Source organism: Eumetopias jubatus, unplaced genomic scaffold (assembly GCF_037043125.1).
Source record: "Eumetopias jubatus isolate StellerSeaLion01/CBP00866 unplaced genomic scaffold, mEumJub1_p1.0 scaffold_2, whole genome shotgun sequence".
Lineage (NCBI taxonomy): Eukaryota > Metazoa > Chordata > Mammalia > Carnivora > Otariidae > Eumetopias > Eumetopias jubatus.
The window spans coordinates 75688906-75707581 of NW_028274808.1; the positions used below are offsets into that span (position 1 = coordinate 75688906).

The 18676-nt window shown below is 40.9% G+C and overlaps 1 protein-coding gene across 2 annotated transcripts in view; it reads left to right on the plus strand.

Annotated features, from left to right (window-relative positions):
• The first annotated feature begins 1507 nt into the window (after positions 1-1507).
• GATB (glutamyl-tRNA amidotransferase subunit B) overlaps positions 1508-18676 on the plus strand; it is a 94027-nt gene continuing 76858 nt past the window's right edge. For both annotated transcript variants that reach the window (XM_028125296.2, XM_028125297.2), the window contains exons 1-2: positions 1508-1694; positions 3623-3773. In XM_028125296.2, the coding sequence (XP_027981097.1) occupies positions 1519-1694; positions 3623-3773 (327 nt within the window). In that variant the 5' untranslated portion in view covers positions 1508-1518. The remainder of the gene's footprint in view (positions 1695-3622; positions 3774-18676) is intronic.

Below are 18676 nucleotides of genomic sequence, written 5' to 3' on the forward strand. Positions count from 1 at the left end.
GGAAATAGATCATAGGTTACAGCTGTCTAATCAATAGGTTATTGATTGATCAATAATTGAAAATCTACCAATGAGAAGTATACAGAGTCTGCAGCTTTTTCCATGCTCCATACTCAAAGTTAGGCATCAATGATGCCTCCTTGACTTCTCCTCTTGTGTGTATCCAAGGCAACCAAATTCATGCTTTCCTGAAACCTATTTCTTTTCTAGTTTCTTTATCTCAGTGAATAACTCCACCAGCCATCAATTTGCACAAGCCAGAAATTCAGGAGTTACTTGACCCCACCAAGTCTATCACCATCATATTCAATCCATCACCAAGTCCTTCAGTCTTACCTCCTAAATCTATCTCACATAGGTCAATTTCTCTTTGCCTCCACCACCACACAATTTCATCACCTCCCTCCTAAGCAACTACTACTCTAAGGGTGTCCACTCTGTTCTTTGTCAAACACATTCTCCACACTGCACTACTTCATCCAACAAATATTTTTAAGGGGCCTACTTTGTACCATGATAATACTTGGTTGAATAAGACAAATTCCCCATTCTCAAGGAGCTTGTGGAGACAGAAGATAAACATCAGTCATAAGCATAATATGGAGAAGCAAAATAGGGTGCTAAAATAGAGAACGGCTGAACGACTATTCTAAATTGTGTGCTCAAATACATCAATGGGAGTTTCAGAAGGGTTTGAGTTTCAAAGCGGGAAAATAAGTCTGTTGGGATGATGGCATCTGCTATCAAGGCTTTTGCATGTAAGGAAAAGTGTTTCAAACACTGAGCAAGTACAAAAAGGAAAATAAGTTAAAATGTACCTTAAGGTACAATCTAGGTCTGTTTGTCTCCAAGCACCTCTGCTTAAATACAGCACTTAACCACCTACATGAAAGTGTCCTATTTTTGTAACTTTTCTGTATGTCTCTCCCAACAATGCTTACATTCCACGAGAATAGTGGCCATAAATGTCTGGCTCACTCGTCAGTGCCTAAGAACTATGCCTGGCATGTAGTAGGCATGCAAATAAGTATTTGTTAAATTAATGCACAAATTAGTGTGTGAACTGGCAGAGTAAACAGAAAATAACTGAGTGGACTTGGAGGTTCGGAAGTTTTCCCAGAGATGTCAAGTTCATTTACTTCAGCTGGAAAGGTTAACCGAGGTATAAAATCCCGGCCAGGTTTCTCGGCTTTGGATAGCCGCACCACCTGTTCTCGCTCAAACTCATCCACACGCGCCCCGCCACAAACCTCCCCAACTCCCCGCTAGGAGGAGTCACACCTCCCGACCCAGAAGCCCTCCCACCCTCTCCTCTATTTCTCCTTCCCTCCGCTCCCCGCCAGCGTTCCGGCAGCCTTAGAGTCGCAATGCTCACCGGGAATAGTAGTCTTCCGGTGTGAGCCTAATAAGTTTTATTGGGTTTTTTTGGTTTTGTTTTTTTTTTTTTAGAACTACGCTTCCCAGAGAGCCTTGCGGAAGAAGGAGACTGTATCACCTGACCAGGACCCTGGCGGGGCAATGGCGGCGCTCATGCTGCGTTGGTCCTGTCTTGGAAAGCGTTGGGTTTTAGCCTGCATTGACGGCGGTTCTCGCCACGGAAGAGGGGCTGCGATTGGGCTCACGTCCAGGAGGAAAAGGGGACAGAGCTCCGTGGCTCAGCAGCCCCTCATCGCCGTCCAGAAGTCAAGGAAAGGGTATACTATTTCATACCATTAATACCCATTTAAGCGTGAGGTGGAACTGCGGGACTGGGAAGGTGGTGATGGCCACTACAGCCCAGCTTCAGTCCAGACGTTTCGATGAGCCGGGGCGGGGGTTGGTGGGGGAGGATGGTGAGGTTGGGCTGTAACTTTCAGCGCTGGAACCTAAATGAAAGCACAAAACTAGCTCTCTGTCAGCCCCACCTCCACACATAAAACACTCTTCAAATAGGCATATATGGGGAATTCTCGAGTGTAAAATCGCAGGTCTTTTCTTGAATGTAAAACTACACACACAGAAAAGTGGGTTAAGTCACCTTACTAATAGCACTAGGGGTCGGTGGCACCAGAAAGCAGGATCTTATTTAGCTGACATTTATTTAGCGCTACTATGGGACAGCAGTGTTCTTAAAGTAGAAGGGGAGCCTTTATCTACGAGCTCAGGATGGTGGTGGCTTAATGTCATTACTCCGAAAACACTGTCTGTGGAGGCGTTTCGTGTTGAACGTGTTTCTAGACCTAGGAGGATGCAGTCAATACAAGAGATCTTCCCTCTGATTAAAGTTTGGCTTATTTTGTTAGATATCCTCTAAACAGCTGTTTATGCTTTATAAGACTTACATAGTTTCTTTTTAAATACAGAAACAGAAGGCACGTGTTTAGTAATCACTAGCCTTGGAGATAGTTAAGTTGGCATTATTTTTGCTTTTCTGTTGGAGCAACAGAGGGAAAATGTCCAGAAGCATTCAGCTTCTATTCCTTTCATAAATTAGATCGTCTGACTGTAAAGTATTTTTTTCTCTCATGTAATGAAACTGCAAAAATAGTTTTGAGTGATGTTTTAGTGAATGCAGAATTTCTGATGAGTTCTTCATTTATTTCCTCTCAATTGCCGGCGGTGCTTCCAAACTTTAAAAAGAAGGAATTAATCTTCTCACGGTACTATAGATATAGAACTTCATGTGTTGAAATATTGGGGACAAAACCCAGTACATGTAAACAAAAATCTAGATTATACAGAAAATTGCTTGGGAGAAGAGCAGGATAGGAACAAGGTATAGAGGGAGTGTGTGTAAACAGGCATGGTCCAGGATATACGGTTTCAGAAGGAATAAGCACACTTACACGAACCTAGAGAGACCTGTGTGTTCATACAGACCCAGCAGAGTAGGAGAGGTTATTATAGGATTTAACAACTTCTTAGATTTGATAGCAATCAAGCATAAACAGAGGAACCTGAAACTATAGGGAATTGAAAGTGATTTGGGGGACCAAAAAAAAAAAAAAAGCCACATCTGATGGTTTAATGTTTTCATTTGCCCAAAATCTCAGGAAGAGTATGATTAGTGATGATCTGTTATATCTGTGTCACTCTGATCATTTTTTTGCAAGCCATTGTTCTGAGTTCAAAACATGACAGAGAATTTCCCTTCCTTTTTAAATAAGATATACAGCTATTCACCATTATTTCTCTACTAATAGAAACATGATGTTTTTGTTAATTCTAAAAATGTTTGCAAGGTAAGCTTTCATTTACTGAGTTATTAACTGATAAAGGACAGTTAATCTAGAAAATACTGCTTTTCACTGGAGTCAACCAAGCAGACGTCATCTGATAGCCATTTCTAAATTGTTTCAAGATGCCATATTTTTCCTTCATCACCTTCCTCTTTGTACAGTGAACTCTTCCTATGTACCGTGTTGTAAATGAATTTCATTTTGCTGGTCTTGTAGATGTTCATCATGAATTGCTTTTGATTCAGTCATTGATACAATATGGCATATTTTTAAATGTAAGAATCTGAAATCTATTTTAAGTTAAAAACACAAATAGCAAATTACCATGTGTGGTTTAGGGTCGTAGAAATTCATGCATAGTGATGGATCTAACTACTTCTTAATGATTCTTTCTTTCTCTTTAGTGAACGCGAGTGGGCAGCTGTGGTAGGTTTGGAAATTCATGCCCAGATCTCTTCCAACTCTAAACTCTTCTCTGGATCTCAAGTCCACTTTGCAGCACCTCCAAATTCTTTGGTATCTTTTTTTGATGCATCTCTGCCTGGAACTCTGCCGGTAAGGTTTTTATTTAATCATATTTTCATTAAAAAATGTTTCTCTTTTATTGGACATAGATGTTGGTTTCCTTGTTTTCACAGCTTGGCACAACTCTTTTTTTTTTTTATTGTTATGTTAATCACCATATATTACATCATTAGTTTTTGATGTAGTGTTCCACGATTCATTGTTTATGCATACACCCAGTGCTCCACGCAGAATGTGCCCTCTTTAATACCCATCACCAGGCTAACCCATCCCCCTACCCTCCTCCCCTCTAGAACCCTCAGTTTGTTTTTCAGAGTCCATCGTCTCTCATGGTTCGTCTCCCCCTCTGACTTACTCCCCTTCATTCTTCCCCTCCTGCTATCTTCTTTTTCTTTTTTCTTAACATATGTTGCATTATTTGTTTCAGAAGTACAGATCTGTGATTCAACAGTCTTGCACAATTCACAGCGCTCACCATAGCACATACCCTCCCCAATGTCTATCGCCCAGCCACCCCCTCCTTCCCACCCCCCACCACTCCAGCAACCCTCAGTTTGTTTCCTGACATTAAGAATTCCTCATATCAGTGAGGTCATATGATACATGTCTTTCTCTGATTGACTTATTTCACTCAGCATAACACCCTCCAGTTCCTTCCACATCGTTGCAAATGGCAAGATCTCATTCCTTTTGATGGCTGCATAATATTCCATCGTGTATATATACCACCTCTTCTTTATCCATTCATTTGTCGATGGACATCTTGGCTCTTTCCACAGTTTGGCTATTGTGGACATTGCTGCTATAAACATTGGGGTGCACATACCCCTTCGGGTCCCTACCTTTGTATCTTTGTGGTAAATACCCAGTAGTGCAATTGCTGGATCGTAGGGTAGCTCTCTTTTCAGCTTTTTGAGGAACCTCCATACTGTTTTCCAGAGTGGCTGCACCAGCTTGCATTCCCACCAACAGTGTAGGAGGGTTCCCCTTTCTCTGCATCCCCGCCAACATCTGTCATTTCCTGACTTGTTCATTTTAGCCATTCTGACTGGTGTGAGGTGGTATCTCATTGAGGTTTTGATTTGGATTTGCCTGATGGCTTGGCACAACTCTTAGAAAGTACTTGTTTAGGGAATTTTTGGTGAAGTAGGATGAACTAAATGTTTTCTAAAGACCCATCTCTGTAATTCTCTAAGTCTAAACATCATCTGTTTGTTCATACATGTATTCACTCATTTCACACACGTTTTAAAATGTCTACAAAATACCAGACACTGGGCCATGAACTACAACATGAAGATGAGTGACAATCTTTGCCTTTGAGGGGTTTAAAAACTAGGTAGGGAGGAGTGTCTTATAAAAGTGTCTACTTATAAACAAGTAGGGTACTGTGTGATTATGCCTGTGAAGGTGATATATAAGCATGGTTTTGGAATCCAGCGGAGGGACACCTTCTTCTGTAAGAGAAGGATTATTGTGAGAAATTGAGGTATGAGTATGATTGGAAATCTTGTTGGAAGAGGTGGTGTCTGAGTTATCTGAGAAGTCATAGAGGAGTTGGGCAGATAAATGGAGGAGGAGGAGGAGTCTAGCCACAGGAAACAGCATATGACACATGATATTACAGTGTCAGATCAATAATGATTGTGATTATTGAAAACTAAGTGGTCAATAATGGAGAGAAAAAGTCAACCACAATACGCATTGAGTTAACTATTCACTTATCTGCTCATTTTCACTTAAACCCAAGGAATGATTGGATCCATTGTACTCAGCAGCAAGATTGCTATCATATAATTTCATATGGTTGGCTGGATTTTGAAGAAAAGGTTGGAAGGAACAATGTGAATATTTGAGGTGATAAATAAATCATAGGCTGTCCGGGACATATAGCATCGACTGGGTGTGGGATTTCCTGCCATCCTTGGAGGGAATGTGTATAGATGGTGGTGATCAGGAGGGAGGAGGAGGGACTGTCACAGGTGACTTTCATACTCTCCGACTCTTAAATACAAGCGAAAGCTGGTTAATTTGACCATTGGCAGGCTTGCAGAGGCATATTTATCTTTCTCAGAGTCACTGCCCAGAGTAGAAGGTTATGGGCAGTGCCTCCAATGTGTCTGCCATACCCAGAGCTTTGGTTATATTGGGGCAGTGTCTCTATCTTGGAACTTTTTCCTTACTTGTGCTTTTTGTTGTGGAGGACTCCCATCCCTGCAAACGCCATCAGGGTCACCTTTGATTTACTCTTGAGTCTTTCTGGGGGAAAGACAGATAAAGGGGTGTCTGCCCCTCCCTCCCTCTGGCTTAGACTGTATATCTGTGGAGAAATGATTTTTGTTTGGGGAGACACAATTTCTCAATTACAAATGTGGGAGTTCTTTTTTGGGCAGAGATGCGAATATAGTAGAAATAGAGTAATATCTATTCAGACAGGTGAAATGGAAAACAATTCATCACAGTACCTCCTTTTCTCGTTCTGAGCTCAAAACATTTTTCCCCCCACATGGTAGTTCATTATCAAGAGACTACATGTAACCTCTGAATTCTTTCTAGGTTTCTCCAGCTGAGAATATAGTATCCAGCAAAGTATTTATCATAGTTCACATTTGGAAATAGATCTATTTGCAGATAGGCATGTTTTCCATAAATAGGCTCTTCGATTGTGGCTAAGTGTCAAATATTAGAGACAGTTCAAAACAACTAAAATGTCAACATACTTTGAAAGACTTCTTGCTGTACACCAAAGAAGAATGTGCTTGCCTAGTGATGAGCGTAGTAGTAAAACAGTGAAGGTGTGTTGGGGACATTTGAGCATTGAAAGCTTGCCTTATATTAATTAAATGACAGTCAAAGTCTAGAAATCAGTTTTGCATGAGCTGGGATTTGTTTTTTCTCTTCAGAGCCTACCACACTCATGATTCAAGGAGCCTAAGGGCTTATTCTCTTGACAGAGCTAGTCTACCTCTTCTAAAATGTTTCTGTCTTTAAAAGACCTATTTTGGGGTGCCTGGGTGGCTCAGTCGGTTAATCGTCTGCTTTTGGCTCAGATCACGATCCCAGAGTCGTAGGATCAAGTCCCATATCGGGCTCCTTGCTCAGCAGGGAGTCTGCTTCTCCCTCTGCCTGCCACTCCCTCTGCTTGTGTTCCCTCTCTCGCTCTCTCTCTCACAAATAAATAAATAAAATCTTTAGAAAAGGAAAAAAAAGACCTATTTTAGTATGTGAGCAAAATTATACCAAAACTACCAGAATAAAACATTGCCATTCCCATAGCACTTCCAAACCCTGCGATTTACCTGTGTAAATGTATTGAAACATTTAGACAGTTGCCCTTTTCTGAGCCCTCAGATGGTGTATTGGTGCTATGATATTCTGACTCAGCATTTGGTTGTTTTTGTACCCAAAAAAATGGTGACCATTTGTCAAATACACGGATAAGAAGATAGAAAAAGGCAGCCCGAAGAATTTAGGTTATAATGCGAAGTCTTTTTGGGGGGATCATATTCATTTGCTCTGCTGGCCCATTATAATGGGTGTCTTCTGTAGGCATTTGATTCTCCCTCTCTCCGTTGTGTCTTTATTCACTCAGCTGACACTTATTGGGTGCCTACCCTGTACTAGCCATCGTATAAGCTCTGACGTGACACACCTTTGCACAAGGTAAAAAACAGACATGGGTCTTGTCCTCACGATGCATGGACAAGTAAGCAGGCACTTGCAGTACCTTTTAAGGAACATACTGGTAGTGAGAATACAGAATATGTGCTTGAGAAGCGCATAGGAGGGCCAGCCAACACAGATAGACAGAATTTGCAAAATGGGCCAAATAAAAGTGGAGAGGATGTACACAGACCAGAGGAGAAGTGGGACATGGCTTGCTTTATGAGCTGAAGGAAGTTCCATGCATGGGAGCCTAGAACTGGAATATGGCATGGCAAGAGGTGAGCCTGGCGTGGCAAGTATGGTCTGTGCCGCATAATCCCATTTGCAGGGAGGTAGGAAGAGGTGAGGAGAGTACAGGGTCAGAAAGTCCAAAGAAGAGAGTGTTGTGAGAAGGAGGGAATATAGTGGTTTCAAATGTTACTGAGAGGTCAGGTAAGGTGAGGACCAGGAGGTGGCCGTTGGATTTATCAACAGGAGTATGCTTTGAAAGAACAGCTTCAGTGGAGTGATGGGAGGAGAAAGTAGGTGGTAGTAGATTGAGAAATACAAGGAAGTTGCAGAAGAGGTGAGAGAGTGTAGGCAACTGTTTTAAGAAGGTTGGCTGTGAAGGAAGAGAGAATGCAGGAGGTGAAAGGAGACATGGCATCAAGGGGAACATTTGTATTAGTCCTGTTTTCCTTAATATTGGAGAGATTTAAGAAGGCTTAAATGCTTATGACTTAGAGTCAATAGTAAGATATTATACGCTAAAAAAATGTGTAAAGAAGGTAGGTCATGGTAACTGTTCTTACTGCAATAAAATAAAGTTCTTTTAAAAACACTGATGAGGAACCAGTGAAGAAGGGGAGTTAAAGACAGTTAAAGAGGCTTGAAGGTGGGCGCCTGGGTGGCTCAGTTGGTTAAGCGACTGCTCTCGGCTCAGGTCATGATCCCGGAGTCCTGGGATCGAGTCCCACATCAGGCTTCCGGCTCAGCGGGGAGCCTGTTTCTCCCTCTGACCTTCTCCCCTCTCATACTATTTCTCTCTCTCTCTCTCTCTCTCTCTCTCTCAAATAAATAAATAAAATTTAAAAAAAAAAAGAGGCTTGAACGTGCGCATTTTAATCTGTCTCTTACCACCCCAAAGAAACCCCACTGAAATTATAGTAAAAGAATCTAATAGTTATAAAACCTGCATGAGAATGGGAAAGCAGAGTGCGTGGAGATGGTAGATGGAGGAGGGCTGACTTAGCAGAGCAGAGTTAACTATAAAGGGACAAAAAGCCTGCAGAAAGAGCCACTAGTGAGAGATGAGATGTCATGCCCTGCATAGCCTCAGAAAGGGTCCGGACATGGGATCCTTAGGTTTTGCGAAGGCCAGGGGGAGGTGGAAACAAGGGGTTAATTCTGAGTCTGGATGAGGAGCAGTTAGACTTAAGGTCCTCTCTTTGACCCTCTGCAGCTGCCCCACTCTAATAGGAATCTATAGTTTTGGGAGAAAGTCAACTGGTGACACACTCCCCTTGGGAACCCCAGGCAGAGAAAAGGCACTGGTGTCAAACAGTGTCTGCATATAGACTCTAGGGCCTGACCAGTGCTTTTTTCTCCACCCCGTTTGAGGAGCTCAAGTGACCTATTATAGCCATTTCTCCTCTGCCAAGCGGGAATCTGCAGGAATTTGTTTGGAGATTACATGTCCCTGGAGGGAAGAACTTCAGTTACTGACACTTGGGGGTGGTCGCTATTAAAAAAAACACAAACAAACAAACAAAAAAATGCCTGACTACCTGATTGTCCTAGAATGCAGGCCATCAGTCAACAAGCCCTGGATACCTACATAGAACTTTTAATAAGCATTTTAGTACCTTACTTGAAAATAGAAACCAATGGCCAAAAATCACTAGACATTTGAGGAAGTGCTCCAACATAATGGACAGGGCCCAAAATAAAAAGACTAAATAGAAATAAGAAGTAACAGATAATGCAGAGTAAAAGAATACTTTAAAAATTAAAAGTTTTTATAAATATCCTCAGATAAGAGAAGGTAGCTGCATCTTTGAGATAAGAACATGATACTACTTTTTAAAAATAATCACCACATCAAAAACTAATGATGTATGCTGACTAACATAATAAAATTTAAAAAAAAATAATCAGAACAAAGAGCTCTCAGAAATTAAAATTATGATAGCAAAAAAAAAAAAAAAAATCCAGGAAAGTTAGAAGATAAAGTCAAAATCTTCCAGAAAGTGTAATACACGTACAGCAAATTGGACAGTAGGGGATAAAATAAGAAAATTAGAGACTTGGTCTAGGATGTACAACATCTGATTCATGGGAGTTCCAGAAGACAGAAGAGAGGAAGCTATCAAACAACACAGATTAATTTCCCAGAACTGAGGGACCTGAATCTCCAAATGGAAAGGGCTTGCCAAGGACCCAGTGCAAGGAATAAAAATAGTCTCACATACGGGCATGTGATCATGAAGTGTAGGAATGCCAGGGATAGAGATAAGATACTGGAACAAAGAAGAAAAGAAAGGTCACATGCAAAGGACTGGAATCAGAAAGTCATTGGACTTCTTAAAAAGCAGCACTTAAAGCTGGGAGAGACTGAAAGAGTGCCTTAAAAAAAAAATCTTAGAAGGAAAAAAAAATCGTTCTAATTTAGAAGTCTGTATCCAGCACTATAAATTAAGTGTGACAGTAGAACAGTGATATTTTCAGACAGTCAGGTTCTCAAAAAATTGGCCTTTCACTCTCATCAGAACCTACTGGGGTGATGGAGAGTTTCCAGATTGCCAGCTCTGCAACGGGCCCAGGAAATCTGGTGGGGAAAAAAGGATGGATGGCTCCAGAACAGAGCGATTTCAAGAAAAAAAAAAAAAGTGTAGTATAGTGGGAATAGCAGATATCTCATGTTTGTATAGACCCGAGAATTTCACATATACGCTGGAGTCTTTGAGAATAATAAGCAATAGGTAATAAAATATTAAGCAAATGATGAAGTGAAGCCCCATCAACTCAGAAAAACAAAATGTTCAAGAAAGGAAATGTAATCATAGTATACTTAACAGCTCAGCAGAGAAACATATTTACTTAATAATGACAGTGGGAGAACCAGCTCTGATATAACTAGGATGTTGGGAAATCAAAGAACTAAATTCTCATCTATCATAATCAGACGTTACATTCTGAATTGACATAATGGGCCGAAAAAAGTTACGTAAGAATGTGCTCTAGGAACATTTTTGGCCACAGATTAGGAGAGGCCTCCCTCTCCTTTTCAGGCCCTAAGTTGGTTGATTGGGGGTTTGGTTTGGTTTGGTTTGGTTTTTTAATTTTTAAAAATAAGGCAATGAGTGAAAGATTTAGAGCTCTTGAGAGAGACAGATTATTAGTCAAAAGGGTTTTCAATGAAGTTTTTAAAAATTTTATGTAAAGGTAATATTAAGTAATCAAATATTACCTCTACTGTTTTCTCAGCCTTCTACTGGTCAGATATGTTTTTTGTTCCCAAAGTCCAAATAGTGATGTACTCCCCATACCCACCCACCCCCACTCATAACTCCCACCCTTACCATGCTCTTAGGAGGAATAGGCTCCTCCACATTCTAGATTATTCATACCCAAATTCACACATGTGGTGGGGGTACCTGCTTCCCTGGGGGGTGAAGTGACCTACCTACCTACCTGCCAGTTTGACTTTTCAGACTTTCATGTTATTCACCTTACCATGGGGTTGCACTTAAGGATGGCATATTTTGTTCTTGAATAGAAATGGAATACAGTACCAAGTATGGGTAAATTCTTATGAGACAGAGTAGTATAAAAAATACTGTAAAATATCTTGCCTCATAACTTCTTTAAATTACCTCTTGGGAATGGAATGGGCCGAGTCTTGGTGTTCTGTGTCCTAAAACAAGAACACTGTCATTGGGACAGCTATCGACTCTTGTCTTTTTCCCAGATTAAGGAAGGATTGTCACATGGCAAATGGCCAGCAGCCTTGGCCAGTAGGTGATGGATTTTCCAAAGGTCCCCTGGCACTGCATCTTACTTAAAAATAGGAAGATAAATATGACAGGACAGCTCAAAGATCTGAAGATAGTTCCTGCCAGGGGACAGGACTGGTGGGTGAGGATGGCAGGAACTGCTGGTTTTCGTTTTAAATTATTTCAAAATACCTGCCTGCAATAAATTGTTAAACAATCAAAAGTTAGCTTTAAAGGAATAACACAGAGAAGAGGAAGTTACTGATAGAGTCAGGTTTCCTGAGAAAACAAGAGGGATCCTCAGGGCACAGGGAGAAAGACAGCTTTCCCTCTATAATCTCGGGGAAGATATGTCCCTCCAATCCATGAGTGAAGGTGACTTTCTAGGTTGGGTTGTGGAAGGTTGAGGAAGCTCCCATCTGGTTTTTTTCCTTTCTTAGCAAACAGTGTTTCTGACATCTCTCCTTTTTGGAGCCCTTTCTTGCCTGAGTCAATATCCCTTGCATTCTGGGCCTGTGGGTGATGCACTCTCTGAGTTTTTCTGTGCCGCCAATCATTTCTAGCTCTTGAATGGTAGTACAGAATTCTAAACTGACAGTTATTTCCCCTCAGCATGCTGCAGACATGATTCCATTGTCCTCAGGCCTCTGTTATTGCTGATGAGAAGTCTGCATCCTTTGTAAGTAATCTGATTTTTCTCTCTAATAGCTTTAGCCAGGGCATGTTTAGGGTTGGATTTGTTTTTATGCATTCTGCTCAGTACTCAGTAGGATTTTTCCACCTGAAGACTCTACCCTGGACTGTGGCAGTCTCTCTGTGGGACGAATTCATGGCAGCCTCTACCAGGGCCCATTGCGCTTTATTTAAATGAACTTTCTGTGTTACAGTAACATAGAAACTCAGCTTGAATGGTGCCAACATTCAAGCCCCACACCCAAGTCAGGTACAGGGCTGGGGGCTCTGATTTCTCAAAATTTTTCTCAAGAAAAATTTCTCTTTTCACCTTTGGCTTGAGGCGGGTGGCCTCCTCCCTATCAACTCCTCCGGCTGATGGCAGAAGAGTTTTTGATGACCAGGATTTTGTGGTTCCCAGTTCCCTGCCACAGTTGTCTCACAGCCTTGACTTTTGTTCCTGGGAGGCTTTATATTGCCAACGTCTGGTGTCCTCTCAGCCTGGTTAACAATAATGATAGTGGTAAAATCAAGTCACATTTACTGAGTGCTTGCTCTGTGGCAGGCACTGTTCTAGGTGCTTTCTTCATATGTGTTGACTTATTTATTTTTTTTTAAGATTTTATTTATTTATTTGAGAGAGAGAGGGAGAGGGAGCACGAGAGAGAGAGAGAGAGAACACCAGTGGGAAAAGAGGGAAGAGGGAGAAGCAGACTCCCCACTGAGCAGGGAGCCCGATATGGGGCTCAATCCCAGGAGCCGGGGATCATGACCTGAGCGGAAGGCAGACTCTCAACCAACTGAGCCACTTGGGTGCTCCAGTGTTGACTTATTTTAATCTCGTATTGACTGTATCGAGAAGTTCTCGTCGTCATTCCAGTTGGAAAGTAAGTAGAGGAGCTGGATACAGACCCAGCAGTCTGGCTTCCAGGTTCGTACTCGTAACCCCTTTGCCATCCCATCTCTTATGGTTACCCTTGGGTGATACATGGGTTTGAGTTCCTCTACTGCCACAGGACCCAGATTTCCTTTCTCGCTTTTGAGCTTGGCTGTGTGTGTGTGTGTTTATAAATTTATACGTTTATATAACTGTGTATATAGATAGAGTGCTTGTTCTTACCCCCTTCTCCCTCCCACCCCCAGTGTGTCTTTACCCCCGGCTGTGTATCACGTAGGCTGCTGTTTTGACCTGTGGTTACAACCCCCCCACCCCCATTCTGATTGATGACCCTTCTGAATGTTTCTTGGGACCACAGGCATTTTATCTTCTCATTTTACCTTTAGTTTTAGAATTATATGAAATTCCATCATAAATCTTCAGACTGAAAAGGTCATTCAGCCCATTTTCTTGCTTATAGGAGGATTACAGCTAAACTAAGGACAGCATTCTTTCTTTTTTAACAGGGATTCAGCCTCACTCATTACTTTGACCTAGTAGAACCTCTCACTCTGGTACGGAATCTTCCTTAATTTGTTACATAATTATAATTAAATAATTGTAATAAATGATGCCTATAGAATTTAGACAGAATCTTAGGTTACCTGCTTAGAATTTATTTCCAATTTATCAGTGTCATTCTAATTTCTCTACTTACAATACTTTGTACATGAGATATGACATGGGACGAAAAATAGGAAAGAAAACATATTTGCTTGATAATATGTCAAATTTACACATCTCTTTGTTTCATAATTTGCTCATGTTTCCAGTAATGGTGAGATTTCATCAAGTTTGTGTGAAATTTATGCAGGTGCAAACCTGCTTGGTGACACACACATACACACACTCACTCTCATTATTTGAAACGCTTGTCCCCTCCTGCTGTCAGTCCCTGTGCAGGAGAAAGCAAGGAGGACATTGTTACCTCTGCTGACGCCAGCTGGTAGGTTGCTCAGCTATGGCCGGTAGATAACTACTTCTGATAATCAGGCTGTACCACAATTAGGTTAATTAGAAAGTAGTGACTCTGCTCTTGTTTTGCTTGTTTGAAAGCTCTTATCTGTCCATAACACAGAACCCCCTAGTCGCTATGAATGTCTATTGTTTCCAGAACTGGGGAAAGGGCCATAACAGCTCTTTTCTCTTATCCTCTTTTCTTGCGATTGGCCTGTCTAAAAAAGCATTTGAGGTTTTACAATATCAGAGATGTTTGGAATTGACTCTGGCAGCTATGGAATGAAAACTGGAACATTGTTTACCACATTCTACAAAACTTTCTTTTATGCACAAGAGTACGTACAGTTGACCTTTGAACAACATAGGGGTTAGAGGCACACAGTCGAAAATCCACGTATAATTTTGACTCCCCAGAAATGTGTCTAATAACCCACTGTTTTGTTTTGTTTTTTTAAGATTTTACTTATTTGTTTATTTATTTGGGAGAGAGAGAGAGCACAAGCAGGGGAGAGGGGCAGAGGGAGAGGGAGAGAAGCAGACTCCCTGCTGAGCAGGGAGCCCAGTGTGGGCTAGATTCCAAGACCCTGGGATCATGACCTGAACCGAAGGCAGATGCTTCACCAACTGAGCCACCCAGGCGCCCTACAATAGCCCACTGTTGACCAGAAGCCATACTGATAACATAATCAATTAACACATATTTTGTAGGTTATATGTATTATACAGTGCACTTTTATAATAAAGCTTCTAGAAAAGAAAACATTAAAAAATTATAAGGAAAAGAAAATACATCTATAATATTCTACTGTATATATATATATATATATATAAAAAATCCATGTATAAGTGGACCTGCACAGTACAAACCTGTGTTGTTCAAGGGTTAACTGTATTATTGTTAGTAGCAAGAAGAAGGGGAATGAAGAGGCGGAAAAATATGATGTGAATCTGATGTGATGCCTGCCCTCTGGAAACTAACAAACAATGGAGAGACCATGCTTTATACTAGAGATTCATATTTAAACATGTATGCCAATTGTACCATAAGGGATCTTGCCCCTTAAAGAAATGGTAAGGTGAATGTTTTGTAAAATGCTTTGAGATTAACTTAATTTTTAAGTTTCTTATGACGTATTTATTTAAAGTTAGCTGTCTGGGGCTCCTGGGTGGCTCAGTTGTTAAGCATCTGCCCTTGGCTCAGGTCATGATCCCAGGATTTGGGGATCAAGCCCCACAACGGGCTCCCTGCTCGGCGAGAAGCCTGCTTCTCCCTCTCCCACTCCGCCTGCTTGTGTCTCTCTCACTGTGTCTCCTTCTGTCAAATAAATAAATAAGATCTTAAATAAATAAATAAATAAATAAAGTTAGCTGTCAATATCCTAGTTCTCTGAACATAGCAGATACTGGTAATAACTTTTGTTTTGAAGGACCTAATAGATTTAGAAATACTTGACTAGTTCTAGAGAGCATTAGGCTGAAGTGCTTTCCTAACTCTTAATTCTAAATGTAATTATAAAAGTTGTTTGTAACTGAAAACTTCTAAGCAAAATAAAAATTCAAGAACACAGCATTAGGGAAGTGTTTAAATGCATACATTTATAATCAGATCCACATTTACCTCTCTGTAAGTTCACACTAGATGATGTTTAGTTATCTGACTACGAAGACAGAATGTGACATTTTTCTATTAAAATTTTTTTCCATCTCAGTGGTTTGCTTTAATGTAATCTGTAGAATTTATAATTACATTGTATTCTCAGACTTTAATCTTGCCAGTCACTCTCCAAGTCACTTTGATGGTTTTCCTTCATTCCTTTGTAAAGTAGGGTGTTCCAGGGGTGAGGAGCTTCGCCCTGTGACCTTTGTCCCTATGAAAGCGGTGTGACTGTGAGCTCATACGCACAAATGTGGAGAGCTTCCCTCTCAGCTCTTAAACTCTTCTGATGGCCCAGGCTTGCCTTCTGATGTCACCAACTGGCTGTCTCCCGTGAACTCAGATGACTCATGATGATAATGGACAGACATACATGGTCAGTAGGCAGTATGACCTCACCCCCCCTCACATGGGAAACATTTGACTCTTTCCCTGTCATGGATCATTCCCCAGCTTCCCACGGATTCTCGAAAGCCTCCCTCTTACCGACAGTTCCCACCTCCCTCGCGTCTGTAGCAGTCTTGCCTGCAGTATTCCCCGCATGAAATCTGCCTGTATTATTAGTAACACTTCTACTTTGTATCAGTATATATTTGTTTCATACAGTTGACCATTTTTTTATGTATATTGTTTATAGGGCTTTTTTAAAGATTTTATTTATTTGAGAGGGGGAGAGAGAGAGAGAGAGCAAGAGTGCAAGAGCAGGGGGAAGGAGAAGCAGACTCCTGGCTGAGCAGGGAGCCCAACTTAGGGCTTGATCCCAGGACCCTGGGATCATGAGCTGAAGGCAGATGCTTTACTGACTAAGCCACCCAGGTGCCCTGTTTATAGGGATTTTGGGGTTTGATTATAAGTCTGAAAACTAGCTCATGGATTTTTCTTGGGCCACTTGACAGGACTTTGCATACAACATGTATATAACACCCTTAATAAATACTTCTCTATATAATTGCATATACTTAAATGCACATACATGAAGAGTCCATATGAAAGATTGTTCTAGGTGTCTAAAACCCTTTTGATATTTTTTTAACCTCTTTATGGGAATCTTTCTAAGATTTATTTATTTAAGAGAGAGCATGAGTGTGCATGTGGGAGGGAGAGAGAGTCCTAAGCAGACTCCATGCTAAACAGCAGGGCTCAGCCTCACATATCTGAGATCACAACCTGAGCCAAAACCAAGATTTGGATGCTTTACTGACTGCACCACCCAGGCACCCCTTAAAGTTTTTTTTTTTTTTTTTTTTTTGGTAATCTCTACACCCAGCGTGGGGCTCAAACTCAGACCCCCGAGATCAAGAGGGGAATCTTTCTAAAATGCATTTTATACTTTCCCACTTTCACATAGGGTATATTGAACATATAAGCCAACTTTTTCTTGATTATTCAAGGTTATCAGCAACATCAGTTATTGCTCAGTGTTGTCACATAATGGAGCCTTCAAGGGCTGTTGAGATGTGTGAAGCTATCTGGCCCTACAGTAAATGGCTAAAAATAGCCATTCTTCTTAGGCTTCCTATAACAGGCTTTTTTCTTGTTATTACAGTCATTTACCCCTCACCTTTTTTAAGCTACTGTCAGTATATTTAACTCAAGGAACCCCTTTTTGTTCATTTTCCACTTCTCAATCCTTACTTCCGATCTGCTCTAGCCCAGAAAGCCCGGTTATCACTTGTTAATGTAAATAACAAGGTTCCACACAGAAACCTGTCCTACAATATAAACTACATGAGTGGTATGAAGTTTGTTAGCTTCTTAAAGTTATAAACAGTATGAGAAAGGAGTAGGCAGAGATCCTGGAAATTACTCAATTTAGTCCTTTTAATTTATAGACGAGAGAACTATGCTGTCGTGACTTGCCCACAGTCACACAGTTGCTCAGTGTCCCAATCAGATTAGAACTCATGCTTAGCTTCCAGTCTGTATCCCACCATAACTGGAGTTGCGAGTAGGTGCTGTTATTTTGCAGGTATGGGTATATTTCAAAACATAATACTATTGACAGATGTAATGTTTATAGATTTGTGTCCACATGCTGATAGACACACACAGAGGCATTGACTATTCAGCACTGACACTGATTATATGCACTGTTTATTACAGCAGCCACTAGGTGAGAGATCTGGGGAGAGAGAGAAGAGGAAAAGAGTGCCGATTCAGAAGAAGAAATGGATAAAAGGAAACCTAACCTAATTAGCCTGACTTTCTCCAGACCTACCATTAAGAGAGCAGCCCTAACTGTGGGCAGTTCTCAGCTTTACATATCGCTATGCAAATAGTGATTATTATGGCACATTCTTTTAGGATTTTTGCTGTATGTTTCATCCAGGAAAATTTTCTCTACACTTTCTCCTGGTTCACAAATTCTCTGTTATGTCTACTCAGCTCTTTAACATAACCATTGAGCTTTTTTTTATTTCACTGAGAGTATCTTCCATTTATAGAAATTCTGTTTTTCTGTTTTAAATGTCTCTTGTCTTTTTGAAAGTATCTGATTCCCTTTTTATGTGTTCAGTTCTTTATTTTTTTAGTAATTTTAAATCTATTTATTTTATAGTCTGTGTTCAGTAATTCCGTTACCTGAAGTTCTTGGGCTGTCTTGTTCTGCTTTTGGTGTGTCTGCTGATTCTGGCTTAGTGATCTTCTTGTGTATTTTGTAACTTTGGATTATGAAGTCGTGTTTGACAGGGCTTTATTATTAATGGGAATCTTGTGGCTGGATTGAGAGCCAGTGTCTCCAAAGAGCTTTTTACATTGGCATTTGCCAGGTCCTCCAGGTCTAAGCCATTTTTCATGTTTATCTCTTAGCTTGGGGCCTCCTAGACCACAGAGTTAGTGAATTTGTCCCTCAAGCCTGCCTGAGAGTAAACTTGTGATTAATTCTTACAGAAAACTTTTGTGTTTTGTTTTAACACAAAGTCTGGGCTGAGACTTTACTAAGATAGAAACCTTATAGGAAGGAATAGAGGTTGTAACCATGGAGCTAGGGCTGCGCCCAAGGCTGTGAATGTGAGTGACTCAGAATGGGGCAGGAAAGGCATCTTTGTACCTCTTTCTGGCTTCCTTTCTT